Raw genomic sequence first — 16,956 nt, forward strand, 5'->3', positions numbered from 1 at the left:
ATAAAGCATGCATCAACTGTTGGAATAAAATAGGTTTCAGTATGAAAACTATTTCAGCATTTCGCCAAAGTCACAAAATGCAATAGTGCCTTATAACAGCGTCACACACCCCAATAATCAAGTGCAATTTACTTACTTTTGAATTACAATGCATTTCAATAAAGAAATACAGCCTATCTTAGATATAAAATTGTTTTCTCTTTACTGAGTTAAATATTGGTGTTTGACAGTGACACGATTTCAGTGACAGTAAGATGCGAAATAATACAGGCAGTTCTCGTATAATGCCATTGTTGTGTTCCAGTGAAATCTTGCTTAATAGAAAATTATTTATAGAAATAACAGGACCTATGGGGAAAGTGGGGTTAGGGGCAGATCAGCAAAAAATATCACTCACGAACACTCAAAAATCACCGAAAGGTCCAACATAAAGTACAGTACAGCCTGAATGAAGGTTGAAATCAAATTTAGTAATGAAACAAAAGCAAATTTAACCCAGATGGCCTCCTTCTTCAAAGACCGCAATTTCCCCTCAGACGTGGTTGACGATGCTCTCCACCGCATCTCCTCCACTTCCCGCTCCGCCGTCCTTGAACCCCGCCCCTCCAATCGCCACCAGGGCAGAACCCCCCTGGTCCTCACCTACCACCCCACCAACCTCCAGTTACATCGTATCATCCTCCATCATTTCCGCCACCTCCAAACAGACCCCACCACTAAGGATATATTTCCTTCCCCACCCAGCAACACATTTTTAAGCTCTGATCTCCAGCATCTGCAGTCCTCACTTTCTCCAAATTTAACAAAGTACTTTTAAAACTGTAAGAAAGCTGCTCTCTGTGCAGTACCTCCCACAGAAAGCTGTTTTGTCAGCAGCTGACATCGGCGCATGCACGAAATGAAGTGTGCAAACCGATCCCCGCTGGAATCTCACGATTGCGAACACAGACAAGTGTCCTCGAAAATATAATTTCCTAATTCTTCAGCAACATTATACCCAAATCGTGCTGCCGGATCATGCGTTATTCAAGAACTACCTGTGCTGATCATCCAGTAAAACCTCTCATTGTAAGATTCACTTTCACAAAAAGCTGAATGGGTGATCCTTCACTCACTTCCATTCTGTTCATCTTTTCTAGCCTGACTCTATTTTAGCAGTTGCTCTTCCAAACGTTTCTTTATTATTCTGCCGATGACTCAAGGATAATATCCTGCAGGTTGGTGTTGTTCACGGTATATTCCTTTATTACCCGCCACTCTGATTCAGTTTTCTCAGAGCCTTCACAGTCTGTGAAACATCAATCTGTCCTTGGCCTTTCTTTCTATTGTTATGTCCAACTTCTAAGAACTCAGATTTTGTATTTCCTGATGACTACTTGTTAATTTAAGTTAACCTTTGCTTTTGTAGTCTTGTTATTGTGCAGGACTAAGGTTCTTTGACCCTCACTATATTTCTCAATATGAAAAGCACTGGAAGTACAATATACTGACTCATTGCATTATATTTGGCCCTCTTTCAGAAAGTTCAATAGATGATCCTTACCACACAATGGAATTTCACACAACTCCAATTTCACTGATTCATCCAGAGTAAAACACCATGGAGCATCCTTGTGATTCCCAGGGTTCCGGCAATATGAGTGACCACCATTGAGTTCAGGATATTTAACGGCAGTGTAAGAGTGACTGTGTGGATACTGAGAATTCCATGGCTGACACTGTCGGCCTGATTTAGTTACACTCACGGTGCCCCGGTAATCTATGCCGCTAATGTTAAAACATTTGTGATCTGTGGGGGAGAAACAAAAAACACAGGACACAAACAGTTGCTTGACACAGTAAAACTCAAATATTGCCGAAGAGACATGCCGCTATACTCTTTGATCATCCGGACAAACACAAGAATGCCAGATTTCAAACAATCTCAACAACTTACGTAATGGGAGGTAAGGGATGTTGATCAGTTTGAAAATTGACTCTAATAGGCTGAGGCGTTGTTATGGTGAAAGAAATGGGGATAGACTCCCCTGTCCCTTGCTCCCAGATGATTAAAAAAAAATTGTTTGCAGAGAATGGGTCCCTGCATGTGAATGTATGCCACTTCTAGGAAGCTTAAATGAGCTAGATTAAAGGTTTCAGTATCCTTCACGATTGCCATGATGATAGAATTCTAAGTCAGTGACTGTAAGATAAATAGAATGTGACTTAGAGGGGATTTTGCAGGTTGTGGTGTTCCCATGGAGCTGCAGTCTTTGTTCTTCGAGATGGTAGAGGTTATAGGTTTTGAAAATGGCTGAATTAATTTTTGAGGCAAGTACCTAAGTCATAAACTATGAATTTTGAGGTCTTGATCCTAATTTTTGATAAATGAGCAGCCTGAGCTCAGTTGGAACCTCCAGAGGTTTGCCCAACTAAATTGGACATGTCAACTGTTGGTCAACAACAGGCAAATCAGCTGAAATTCATCCTGTTCATATCATTCCAGCATCCCTGCTGGAGAGAAATGTATCCAGCTATTGGGTGAACAAAGAATCTGACTCAACTGTCTTGCCCTTTGTGGTCGAACAGCTTATTTACACTCATTACCAATAGCAGCCAATCAGTGCCTGTGAAACCATATCCCAGCAAGGAATAAAAGGTTTTAAGGAACAGAAAAAAAATGTAATTTTTGTAATTGTGAACTTGTCAGTAGCCAGGTCTGTGAGAATAAAAGATATCCTATTCTAGTCTAGTTAGTAAGTCTGCAGGTGACACCAAAATTGATGATATAGTGGACAGTGAAGAAGGTTACCTCAGAGTACAACAAGATCTTGATCAGATGGGTCAATCGGCCAAGGATTAGCAGATAGAGTTTAATTTAGATAAATGTGCAGCATTTTAGAAAGACAAATCAGGGCAGGATCTATAACCTTAATGGTAAGGTCCTGGGGAGTATTGCTGAACAAAGAGACGTTGAAGTGTAGGTCCATAGCTCCTTCAAAGTGGAGTCGCAGGTAGATAGGATAGTGAAGCAGACATTTGGTATGCTTTTCTTTATTGGTCAGAGTATTGAGTATTGGAGTTGGGATGTCATGTTGCAGCCATATAGGACGTTGGTTAGGCAACTTTTGGAATACTGTGTGCAATTCTGGCCTCCTTCCTATTGAAGTATGTTATGAAATTTGAAAGGGTTCAGAAAAGATTTACAAAGATGTTGCCAGGGTTGGAGGGCTTGAGCTATAGGGAAAGGTTGAATAAGTTGGGGCTGTTTTCCCTGGAGTGTTGGAGGCTGAGGGGTGACCTTATCGAGGTTTATAAAATCATGAGGGGCATAGATAGGATAAATAGACAAGGTCTTTTCCCTGGGATGGGGGAGTCCAGTACTAGAGGGTATAGATTTAGGGTGAGGGGGGAAAGATTTAAAAGTGATCTAAGTGGCTACGTTTTCAAGCAGCGGATGGTGCGTGTATGGAATGAGCTGCCAGAGGAAGTGGTGGAGGCTGGTACAATTACAATATTTAAAAGGCATCTGGATGGGTATATAAATAGGTAGGGTTTAGAGGGATATGGGCCAAGTGCTGGCAAATGGGACTAGGTTAGTTTCGGATATCTGGTCAGCATGGATGAGTCGGACCGAAGGGTGTGTTTCTGTGTTGTATATCTCTATGGCTCTGTTCCATTAGCCATGACAAATTGTTATAACGCAACAATATTTTTCTAGTTATATTCTTGAACGTTGCTCCATGTTTTTGTTTTTAGTCTAATCTTTGCTTGGCAAGCTATTTGACTGTGAAAGTTGAGTCTGATTCCCCCGTTGTTTAGATGTGTCCCAAGTTCTCTGCTCAGTGAACTGACCTTAGCATGGGCACTGGTATGAAGATTTGCCTCAATGAACCTTGGTTCAATGAGGAGAAAGAAATGAATCAGGCTTTGAGCTGCTGATTGCAAATTCCCCTGGTTGCAGTATATCAGACATTCATGCATATGACAGCATGAACTCATCATTCAGAGGGAATAGCCACTTGAAAAGGTTAATTGCTGACACTCAGTACGATAAGACCACTAGATGTAGGAGCTGAAATAGGTCATTGAGCCCATTGAGTTGGCTGTGCCATTCAATGAGGTCATGGTTGATTTGATAATCCTCAACACCACTTTCCTGCCTTTTCCCTATAATCCTTGATCCCCCTACTGATTAAAAGTCTATCTCAGCATTGAACATGTTTAACAACCCATGCTCCGTGATAAAGAATTCTGCAGATTCACCATGTTTCAAGAGATGAAAAAAAAAATCCTCCTTATCTTGGTCTTAAATGTGCAACCCCTCAATCTGAGATTATGTCCTCTGATCCTGGACTCAGTCACAAATTGAAACAACCTTTCTGCATCTAGTTGAAAATCACATGATACCAGGTTATAGTCCAACAAGTTTATTTGCGAATACATGGTTTAGGAGCCCTGCTCCTTTGTCAGGTAGCTAGCTATCTGATGAAGGAGCAGCGTTCCCAAAAGCTTGTATTTACAAATAGAGCTGTTGGACTATAACCTGGTGTCATGTGATTTTCAACTTTGTCCACCCTAGTCCAACACCAGCACCTCCACATCATCTCTGCATCTACCCTGTCAAGCCCCCTAAAAATCGCATGTGTTTCATGAAGATCCTCTCTCATTTGTTTAAACACAATGAATCTATGTCAAACCTAACAACCTCTCCTCTTAAAAAATACCCAGAATCCACCAAGTGAATCTTCTCTGGATTGCCTCTGATGCCAATATATCTCTCCTTAGATAAGGGGACCAAAACAGTTCACAGTATTCAGAATCTGGTTTATTTAGGACCTTGTACAGCTTTTTGGAAGATTTCCCTAATTTTTACTCCATTCCATTTGAAATAAAGGCCAAAATTCCATTTGCCTTCCCTATTCCCTGCTAAACCTGGATGCTAGTTTTTTTGTGTGATTCTTGCACTAGGATCCCTAAATCCCCCAACTTCAGTTGGGAATGTGAAAAAATGCTCCACAGAAATCTCTCAAACTGTTGGACTGACCAATATCCTCCTAGAGTCAAAGTTCTCATCATGACTTACTTTTATTGATGGGCTCTGCCATGGGAATTCCAATACGCATGCAATTTGCTGCCTCCGGACTGTCTGGCATGGGGAGATCTTCACAGTTTGGCAGCTTCAATCTCATTAGGATCAAAGGATTTGATCTGGCAAAAATATATTCCGTCTTGCAAAGGTCATTTTCCAGGATTTCACACTCATCTCTGCAAAGGTCACGGGGTTTAGGCACTGACGAGGTTTGGTCACAGTAAGGGAAGGCAAAGTGACACAAAGATGGGATGGCAAACTGGGAACAACGATCAGTTAGATGATTTGAGGTTCCAATCATTGTGAAAGCAGCTACAGGATAAACGAACAAGATTATTAACTTGCTTGCGACTTTAAATTGTTCTTATTTTCTATATCAACTAAAACAAGCTACACAGAATCTTTACTAAATACATCAACGTATATTTACTTGAGAAACTTAGAAGGGGCCCTGCTTTTCCATGAAAGCTTTTCTAGTTCACAGTAAATAACTTGGCCCTTTAGATTGTTTCAAAGTTCTCCTGATAGCTCAATGGGTAACTGCACTGCCAGCGATGGAACCATACCCACGCACTCTGGAGGCCCCAATATCATTCCAAATTTGTTTCATATAACTTGTTGGACAATATGCATTTTCGGATATCAGATTAGAAAATAATTTGGACTTGTCGGCAGCATTTGCTCTTCTATGTGATTGAATATTGTCTTAATTCAAACAGTTAGAAAGGCCTATTGGCAGGTAACAAGTGTCCATACAACCATGTGCCTTAATGAATCAGCACTTTTTACAACCCGGCTAATCACTGAGGCAGAATGCTTAATTGCTTAATTTACTAACTTCAGAAAAAGCTTTTCATTTTCAGCATGATCGCAGCTTGCAACCAACACCTTGATCAAAGTACAGTACAGGAAGAGCTCATCATTGTCATCCAATACTTCCCACACCTGTGATTTGGTTTTCAATTTCCCCTTGCATCTGCAGAGAGTCCACATATATGCTGCTGTTTGCAATGAACCTTGCACAGGCGATGCCCCTGTAGGGCTGACAAAAGCCATCTTCTTCAAACGTCACTCTACATGATGGAAGGAGAGACAAACGTGAGATTAATTCTGAGGTGTTCATTTAGATCATAATTTGACAGTCACTAGAGGGCACTGTTATAAACATCTTTACCGATTTCACACAGTTGTCTCCTCAAAACTTGAATGAGAACATCTTGAAAAGATTAAATTATTTGAAAAAACACATAAAACGCTTCAGTGAACTTCTAATTTTAGCTTTTTTAGCTGATGGGAAACCAAACTTCTGAAGTGCTTTACGCTCATTGTATTATTGCTAATCTATTTCTTACCAATGATTTTCACAGCATTCTTGATGTGAATAATTCTAAGGCACAGGCCGCAGCACTGGCGAGGGGGAGTCATACTTGTGATTCTTGATGTAGTGCATCCAGACAGTGAATGGAAATGGGGTTTTCATAGCTAAGCCCAATCCTGTTTGAAGTATATATAGCATAGGGACCACTCAAAGACATGAGCACATCACTTAAACCGATATGCTGCCTGATCAGTACATCATCTTTTCTTAAACTATCTGCCTGTTGAATATGAAAGATCTAAGTATCTTGGACACCATCAGCAAAAACTGATTAACAGGCCATTCTCAGCATTTTGGTTTGAAAGATTTTGCCTTGTGCAATTTGATTGACGTATTTCTTGAATTAATAATAGTAACTGGACAAGAAAGTATTAGGTGTGAAACACCTTATGTCAATTCTTAGACAATAATGGTTACGTAAAGCTCCAAGGTGCTTTTCCCTTCTTTATGGGGCAACTGGATGGCAATCACCAACTCACATCCTGACTGTGGTTTCTCCCTGCTATTCCATCATTGTGGTGAGTCTTAAATATACACAAATGTAGGCAGAAGGATCAGTAAATGATTAATTTGACCATCAAGGGAAATAGAGAAAGAACCCCAACCAAGTTATTATTAAAAAAGAACAAAGAACTGAGGATGCAGAAACAAAAAGGTGGCTTGTATTTATTACACTGACATTCAGACCAAGCAATATTGTGCAATGTGGCGACATACAATATTTCCATCACTTGCTTGATGATATCAGCTAATTTAGTACAGTTTGAAGATCAAGACATCATTACTTATATAGTTTATTGCTCCATCAAACAATGTCTTTATCAACTTAAATTAGAAAAGTTCAGTCTAACCTCACATCATATTCTGAAGATAAATTGACGCAGCTAATTCTATTGTGGAATTTGCTACCTCTATTGCTTTTGAACTGCTTGTTTCTGTCATTCAAAAGGACTCTGTGCCTTTTTGAGAGACCCAGCATTGGAAAGGGACAAGCCTACCCACAGTGAGGCCCTTCTCTTACTGCTGACATCCCTCAGCCTACCTTCTGCAAGCCTGTGAGCCCACGCCTTCCACAATCACCTATCTGTGTCTTGGCAGCCTGGACCTCCAGTGGGTATAGGACAAGCAGTAGTCACTGTCTCCCTGGTGGCGCGGCTATTAGATTAGATTAGATTCCCTACAGTGTGGAAACAGGCCCTTCGACCCAACAAATCCACACTGACCCTCCAAAGAGTAACCCACCCAGACCCATTCCCCGACTTTACCCCTGACTAATGCACCTAACACTATGGGTAATTTAGCATGGCCAATTCACCTGACCTGCACGTCTTTGGACTGTGGGAGAAAGCCAGACCACACAGAGGAAACCCACAGACACGGGGAGAATGTGCAAACTCCACACAGACCGTCGCCTGAGGCCAGAATCAAACCTGGATCCCTGGCACTGTGAGGCAGCAGCGCTAACCACTGAGCCACCGTGCTACCCATAAATACAGCTCCAGGCCTCCGATCTGCTGGCAACATTTGGCAGCCAGGGCTCCCTTCTCCCAGTCAGATGTGCTTCTGTCTAATTCAGGGACTGACATTTAACATGGCAAGTACACTTCGAAAAGAAGTAATGTGGGCATTCTGACAGATGGAAAGCTGGTTAATGAGAGCACTGTTTCCTCCATTAAAAACCTCCCTGAGCCTCTACTCCAATGCTCATGTCAGTGACATTGCTACAGTCAAGGACAGACTACAGAGTGAATCAGGCCTGCCCTGGAATTCAGGACCCTGGAAGTGGAAGTCACATCCACCCCGAGCTGCCAGTTAATCTGAGTTGCTCTTGAACAGCAACACTATCACGGCGGCAGTGGTTCCTGCCAATACCACCCCGATCCCAGGCTGAGTGACATCAATGGATGGCAGGAGGGATGTTCAGATGCGGGACTGCTTCTTCAATCAGACACTTCATGCTTCTGAATGAAGCAAGCTTCCTTCTGTGCGCTGCAAGACCAGTGGAGGTGGGGTCAGATTAAAGGCCCACTTAAGGGCCTCAACTAGATTACATTAGATTAGATTCCCTATAGTATAGAAACAGGCCATTTGGCCCAATAAGTCCACACTGACCCTCCGAAGAATGACCCACCAATACCCATTCTCCTACCCTATATTTACCCCTGACTAATGCACCTAACACTATGGGCAATTTAACATGGCCAATTCACCTGGCCTGCACATCTTTGGATTATTGGAGGAAATTGGAGCACCCAGAGGAAACCCACAAAGACAAAGGGGAGAATGTGCAAACTCCACTCAGACAGTGCCTGAGGCAGGAACTCGGGACAAGTTCAGACCATGGGCCTTTCCACCATGGACGTAACTTGGGAGAAGGGGGAACATGATGGTATCACAGCTCTCCCACCTGATCAACTCATCCCACCCCCTCACAAAATCTGCCATTGGAGGAGTACATTAATATCACTTCTGGCAAATGGATTTGGGAAACCACAGTGGCTGGATTTCAAACAAGTTCTAATTACAATAAAGGCGTGAGTCACTCATTCATTGTCACTCAGCCCTCCCGACAATGGGTGGTGCTGTATAAATTTTCAAACTGGCGTCTCCAAAACCCAAAGAAATCTACCGACAGATCCTGGGCTCCTGCATGTCTTTAGATTTGTGTTTTTTTTTAATGCATGTGGTTTTTATCTTCCACACTGACTCCACTCTAAACATAACAAAAAGATTTTCTGTGTTTCCTGTGAGAAGCTGACACTGCTGTTCCAAAAGGAATGGAAAAGGGTAAGCTCATGAATGACTCCAATGTAAAATATGTAATGTAATTAGTAACTGTCCATCCCTAGATTTAGTTGTACCAGGTGTCAACATCTAAATGAACTACTTCAAACATACAATTCACATTGCTGCAGAGCTGCAGAGATGTTTATGAACTATATATTTGTGCAATATGATTATAATAGCTATAAATCTTGGAAAAGCATAACACAAAAACTCTAAAAGCTCAAGTAATTCAAAGACAAATGAAAATACCGCAGAAAAACCTCTGACTGAAAAAGTTGCAATTTGGGTAACCACTGACTCATATCCAACCAACATGGAATTAACAATTACTCCCAGGCCCAATTTTGCAAATTACATCTTCCTGAAATGTAATCACAATACACTGTATCAAATGCAATTGATTAAAGGTTATTTTGTTTGAAATAAATGGGATTTTTACAGCAGGGTTATGGCTCTGAAAGGTGGCAGTTCCAGAACATCACTGCAGGAGTTCTGTAGGGTAGTGTCCTCAGCTCAAACTGTTTCAGCTATTTCAATATTGGTCTTCCCACCATCACAAGGTCCAGTTCCATTCACAACTCCTCAGATAATAAAGCAGTCTGTGCCCAGATGCTGTAAGAACTAATCAGGATAGGCTTGGGCTGATAGTAGCAAGTAATATATGTGCCAGCCAAGTACAGGAAATTACCATCTCCAACAAGAGAAAGAACTTTGCATTCATTGGACGGGACATTTTAGCCTGATACCAGACTCTTGAACTCAACTCCAAGGAGGACAGAAGAAACACCTTAGGAATATTCTCAAACCCTTCCTGAAGAACTCAAACACAGCTCTTGATTCACTGTGACCGTAGCTCTTTAATGGCCAAAATGCAAAAGGCTCAATTGGAAAGGGACTGAACACACGGAGATGCTTATTCAGGAACATTCAGGGATGAAGTCAGTGAGTTGGAGGGAGTGCACAAACCTCCAGGCAACTCACTGAGCTGACCACTCTGAATCGCTTCATTCTGAAACAGCTGACAAGTCTAATGCTCGATCTACAGACACTGTCTGTACAGAGTGGAAGTAAGTCATCTTCAATCCTGAGCGACTGGCTAAGCAGGAAGATCACTGTCAAACTGATGGAACTATAACAGACAGCCCTTGAGAAAGTAGGTGGTTTATTGGTTCTTTTACCTTGGAAGAATGATGTGAAAGAGTTTTACAGCTGTTTGAGAAGGACTGGGACTAACAGACTATTATTTCTCATTGTTTCCTTTCTCTAGGCAGCCTACTGGCAAGATGAGCATTTATTCCCCCCTCCCTAGTTGCCCTTGAATAGGCGGTAATGAACTGCTTTCTTGAACTGATACAAACCATCTGGTGAAGGTACACCACAAATCTGTGAGGAAGGGAATTTCAAGATTTCCGACCTAGCAACAGTGAAAGAACAGCATTTTATTCTAAGTCAGGATGGCTTGGCGGGGTTTGGGACAGGGTTTGGGGGGGTTTGGTGGGTTGGGGGAGCTTGCAGATAGTGGCGTTTGTTGGTTCAGGTCACACTTCTGAAAGGGTGAACATTGAAGATTGCAGATGTCAAAGGGTTTTGGAAGGAGAAAAGGCAGAACATCTGATGATCTTGTAGAATGAAGATCTATTTCCATAGGTCTCTCAATAATCTTAGAAACAATGTGTCACCTTACTAATGTATCGTTTGCCCAATTGTTATTATGTAATAAATTGCATCTATTTTAAGGGCCTCTCGTTGTTAAGGCTCACCAGTGGTTTTCCCTGACACTGTAAGCCCTTAAATCCAGTCAAGGAACAAGGGCAGTGGCAGCAATCTACCCTGACACAAGATGGACATGATTGGCACTGTTGCCATGCTGATGCTGTTCTTGGCCTTTCATTCGGTGGAGGAAGTCATGTGTTTGGAAGGAACCTTGGTGTGTCAGTGCACGGCATCCTACTCCCATTGACTGTAGCTCCTTAGTGCCACACCCAATCAAATGTTGCCTGGTGTCAGGGACAGTCACTCTCACTTCACCTTGACAGTGACTGGTACAATTAAGACTTAAAAGGTGGCTTGCTAGCTTCTGAGAGCTGCAGTTACAATTAGGTTAATTTTGTGTTTAAAATGTGACATATAAGGACATTTTGGTTCCCCCAAAACACCTCGTGGGATAAACCCAACTTTTATGTGAAGCAGATTGTTAGTTTGTTTATGGATGTGTCATAAAAAAAAGTCAAATTGAGATGTTCAAAATTAATGATTTTTTTGGTAAATAAGATAGGGTCAAATGGATTCCCCCAGCAGGAGTGATCAGCAACCAAAGCATTTAAGCTAATAAGCCAACATCCAGAGGGAAATAAGAATTTTGTCAATGAAGTGAGTTCTGATGACTTGTAATGCACTACATGAAAGTTTGATGGAAGCAGATTCAATAATAACTTTCAAAAGGAAATATATTTATGCATGCACAAACTTGAAAAGGAGGAAACTGCCAAAGAGCTAGAACACAGATATTGGACTGAAAGGCCTCCTTTTGTACTGTAAATTGTTGCAATGTGGCATAGAGTCATTACAATAATAACATGCATAGGAAAATGTGAAAACTGATACCAATAAGGGTACACAGTAATAGCTAAATCTAAGTAAGAAGCCACTTGTCAGCCTCACATGAGTAACCAAAACTGATCTCGCAATGTCTGACTGTAGAGACCACAGTTTCGCAATTTTATTTAAAGGAAGGATTGCAGTTTGCAGTTTGCAGTGATTTTAATTTCCTTTTTTGACAGCATAAAAGAGCAATAAAAGTTAAAAAAATTATGGTTGGCAAGAACAGAGGTTAAAAGCTTAACACTTTTTAATGGTATTCCTCTGTCTTAGATTATAATGGAGACATTAATGTATTTATTATTGCCTCTGCTAAATAGACAACAGACAGTCATAAAATGCCAAGTGTTCATCCACCATTACAACTGTGTAAATTCCAAATCTGCATAGTTTCACGCTTTAGGGCCAAACATTATTTGAAATGCACTGCAGATTACTCACTAAAATAGGAAAAAGCTCAAGGATTGTACACAATTCCTTATTTTTAATTGTTGCATCAGTTTACTGCAATCCAGATTGTCCCCACATTGTTTCAGGGCTGCCAGAGGGGTAGGTGTGATAATTAGCCAGTTTTGTCCATTGACAGTAAAATACATAGCTGCCTGGGATGGCTTGCTGTGTGCTGTAAAATGTTAATTTGTAAACTGAAACACGACACATACGATGTTAGATTTCTTTGAAGGAAACAGGACTCTGCAAAGCTATATTAAGGATTCTCCATCAATGTGTAAATATTTAAGATATCAAGAGATATTATTACAAAGCAGTTTAATGACCTGTGTAAATGTGGACCCCAACCTTGGGGATGAAGAGGTTAAGAGGTGATACGATCGAGAGGTTTAAATTAAAGAAATTGATGGGAGTGAATCAAAGGTCAAGTTTTAAATGTGGAGAAGGAGGAAGGAGTGAATCAGATGTCATGTCAGGATAGCTGTATGGGTATGGCTCCAGTGGAGAGCTTGCCCCCATGATATCCATTTAATCCAGTTTTGCTGGGCCTCCTTGATGCAATGCTTGGTTAAGTTTGGCCTGGATGTCAAGGGCAGTCACTCTCACCCCACCTCTGGAATTCAGCTCCTTTGTCCATGTTTGAACCAAGGTTGTAATGAGGTCAGGTGACCCAGGTGGAATCCAAACTGGGTGTCACTGAGCAGATTATTGCTGAGCAGGTGTTGCCTGATAGCACTGTTGATGACACCTTCCATCACTTTACTGATGATCAAGAGTAGGCTATGGGGCAGTAATTGGCCGGGTTGGATTTATCCTGCTTTTTGTGTACAAGACACACCTAGATAACGTGCCCACATTGTCAGGTAGATACCAGTGTGTGTGTCTCAATGTATTTTTTTTTCTGATTTCTCTCAAATGCCTCACGATCTCAGGCAAATATCACTTGTCCCATTTATCTATCTCCTCTTCTCTATTTAAACACTAAGCCCGTCATTCTATCTCCTGTGCAGATCACTTTGTTGTTTTTTTTTAAATACTGCTCCTTGTTTACATCTTAATTAACATATTTGTAGAGACTTGCCTATTTTCTGCACAGAATCAGACAAATGTGCTGAGTATTTCCAGCACTTAACGTTTTTGTTTCAGATTTCCAGCATCTGCACTGTTTTGCTTACTCATTTGAGGGACTTTTGAAATTTGACTTTGTATTGACCCACTGATTTATCCGAGGAGTTGGTGTATTGGAATTTTCATTATGTTAAACCTGAGCTTCATGTTTTGTCCACTGTCACGTTTGATTTTATGTTTGTTGGTATCTTTTAAATCTGCAAACATGCCAAAGTACAATGTAATGGAGGCTACGTGCATTGTACAGTGGAGTGGTGAGATGTGACTTCACCTCAACACAACAGGAGTTCTTGGTCTCAGCAGGAGCATTTGTAGGACTTCTCAACAGGAAGGATAGGAAATCTAGAGGGATAGAATCAGTACCCCATTGCTCTGAGAGAATGCCAGAGGACTATGACAGAAAGGTCAGCCTATTGTCTGGAACTGAATTCAAAATGGAGAAAGAGTAAAAACACAGCCTCTTTCAAAAATAAGTAATTATTCCAGTGCTGCCAAAATAATACAGGGTTCTCTTTCAGGGTACACAGTCTGATATCCCAGGCTACATTCACAGAAATAGACAAATATAACAAACAGCACATGCAACACAATCACTGCCCATGGAAAGGAACCAACGAGGGTTATTTAAGGAAAGATATTTCATTGGAGATAGCTCAGAGAAAGTTAACCAGGATGATCCCTGGTATGGAGAGATTGTCTTATGAGCAAAAGCTAAACAGTACACACTGGAGTTGAGAAGAACGAGAGGTGATCTCATTGAAATGTATGGGATTCTTAAGGGTTTGACAGAGTAAATGTTGAGAAAATTATTCCCCTCATGGGAGAGTTTTGGAACAGAGGGCACTGTCCCAAGATAAAAGACAACAACTTAAGTCTAAAGTAGGAGGAATTTCTTCTCTGAGAAAGTTGAGTGTCTTTGGAACTCCTTCCCACAGACAGCTGTGGGCGCTGAGTCCTTATGTATATTTAAGACTGAGGAAGATAGGTTCTTGAACATTTGGGGAATCAAGGGTGAGGGGAAAGGGCAGGAAAGCAGACATGAGGAATGTTGGATCAACCACGTGCAGACCAGGCTCGAGGGGCTGAATGGCCTACTGCTGTTCCTATTTCCTATCGTCTTATGGATGACTGAATAATGGAGTTACAAGCACAGATACATATACAGACATTTTCCACAACTGTATCCCAGGTTTGGTAATTCATCAAACGCAGGCTGTGAAGGGAATGGGCATAATGGGCCTTGTTAACTTCCTATTCTTTCAATATTATCCTTTGCTTTTATTTTTTCCTATGTTCCCAATGTTCCCTATAGTGGAGTATAGTTTCATACATCACTGCCAATACGTTGCCCATGTGGCTGTTTATTATGTATAGGCCACAAGGGTGAATGACAGCTATTAATTCAACAATGAATGTGGTTTTGCCACAGACATCCAAAAATCCACACTTTTGAGCAGGGGTCACTAGATGACAATAAAGAGTATGAAGCCTTGCTGATTATTTACTCTTAGCTCAGGAGGTGCCGAGACAATTGCAGCGCTCTCCCATCACCTTAGACCAGCTAGCCAAGCATTCATTAGATCGACGGCAGTGCCCTTCCTGGTCTACGTGATTCCATTCAAGGGAAACACCACTTTATCGGCAGTACAGTAATTTATTAAAGAAATACATAACCATATCCAAAAGTACTGAGGTTCAGCAACACAGATTCATTGAGAGACAAAACAACAAGTTTTATATAGCAGCTTTAATGCAATCAAATGTTCCAAAGATTTTTTCATTCCACACAGAGGATATGGACATTGCTAGTTAAGCCAGCACATATTACCCAGCCCTAACAGCCCCTGAGAAAGTGATAGTGAGCAGACTCCCTGAACTACTGAGTCTTTGGGCTGTTATGGAGAGATGTGATCCAAATATCATTTCATAAATTGTGGTACAGACTCATGTAAATATATCTTGAACTTTTAAACAAAGGGGACTTTCTTAAAGACAGATCACCACATATAACAGTAAGAACATTGCAAATGCAAGGAACAGAGGAGCTCAGATGTACTCATATGGTTGGGACAACTTTTAAAGAGAGGTCACATGGTTCCGTTTGTGAACAAGGCTATTGCACTTTTCAACTCAGCGATATAGGCTGTTTTCCCTGGAGTATCGGAGGCTGGGGGGGGGCGGTGACCTTATAAAGGTTCATAAAATCATGAGGGGCATGGATAGGGTAATTGATCATGTCTTTTCCCTAGGTTGGGAGAGTCTACAACTAGAGGGCATAGGTTTAGGGTGAGAGTGGAATGATTAAAAGGGATCTAAGGGGCACCTTTTTCACGCAAGGGTGGTGCGTGTACGGAATGAGCTGCCAGAGGAAGTGGTGGTGGCTGGTACAATTACAGCATATAAAAGGCATCTGGATGGGTACATGAATAGGGAGGATTTAGAGGGACATGGACCAAGTGCTGGCAAATGGGACTAGATTAATTTAGGATATCTGGTCGACATGGACAAATTGGACTGAAGAGTCTGATTCCAATGCCGTAGATCTCTATGACTCTAATTCCACCATCAAATAGCAAATGACCACTGCACTGTCCCTCTTTTTTTGCAACACTTGGAAAAGTGTGAGAACTGAAAATCACCCAGAAGTCATCTTTACCATTCATGGAGGATTCCTGGAGGGGATATGTTGGACCCATCATCTCCAGGATAGGGAATTCAGCTAGCGACAACTGTCCCAGAAAAAAAAAATCCTGGGCCCGAAGTTTGGGTACACAGAATAACTTCAGAATCAGAACACCACTTGGGACAATCTGTGACTTGTTTTTTCATGAGTTTAACTGTTATTTGGATAAAATACTTTAAAGCCAATATTCTGCAGTTTTCAATTTTTTCTTGTTTCTCCTCAGGCTGTGTGTGCATGTGTACGTTATTTATCCTAAAATACTAGATAAATATATTTGTGCAATCTGAACTGATTGTCATAATTTTTGCTTCTTTGTTTGAGTAAGTTTGTTTTGGTAATGAAACATGTATTCATTGTTGATGAAAGAAACCTAGTCAACTTATTCTTAGCATTGAATCTGGCACAATCTGATCCCCATGTAACTGGCCAACCTGGTGAAATATAGAACTTGCTGTGACTAGAGGAGGATGGGATTAGATAAGGAAATACAGCACCCGTCCAACCTCAGTCATTAAAGGTACTGGGACACCCTCAGTGCTGTTCAGGAGAGAGTTGCAGAATTTGCCGTTGGTCATGTTCCATGCATCTGCTGCTGTTGTCTCCTAGATTGTAGAGGTCATGGGTGCTGGTGAAGAAACGGCTGTGCATCTTATAGTTGGTATACATTTCTGCAGCTGAGTGCTGGGGTGAACGGAATGAATGCTAAAACTGATGGTTGGGATACCAATCAAATGGGCTGCTTTGCTCTGGATATAATTGAGCTTGGGTATTGTTGGACCTGCACCATCCAATGAAGAGTATGCCATCACATGTGTGACATTTGCTGTACAGTACATACCTGAACACTTTTCATATTGTCAG

General features: G+C 41.3%; 1 protein-coding gene across 4 annotated transcripts in view; it reads right to left on the bottom strand.

The window, feature by feature from the left end:
- ror1 (receptor tyrosine kinase-like orphan receptor 1) overlaps positions 1-16,956 on the bottom strand; it is a 301,138-nt gene that overhangs the window by 28,190 nt on the left and 255,992 nt on the right. For all 4 annotated transcript variants that reach the window (XM_043699447.1, XM_043699446.1, XM_043699448.1 and 1 more), the window contains exons 5-7: positions 6,017-6,144; positions 5,066-5,383; positions 1,544-1,789 (exon numbers count right to left, since the gene is read on the bottom strand). In XM_043699447.1, the coding sequence (XP_043555382.1) occupies positions 1,544-1,789; positions 5,066-5,383; positions 6,017-6,144 (692 nt within the window). The remainder of the gene's footprint in view (positions 1-1,543; positions 1,790-5,065; positions 5,384-6,016; positions 6,145-16,956) is intronic.

Source organism: Chiloscyllium plagiosum, chromosome 11 (assembly GCF_004010195.1).
Source record: "Chiloscyllium plagiosum isolate BGI_BamShark_2017 chromosome 11, ASM401019v2, whole genome shotgun sequence".
Classification (NCBI taxonomy): Eukaryota; Metazoa; Chordata; class Chondrichthyes; order Orectolobiformes; family Hemiscylliidae; genus Chiloscyllium; species Chiloscyllium plagiosum.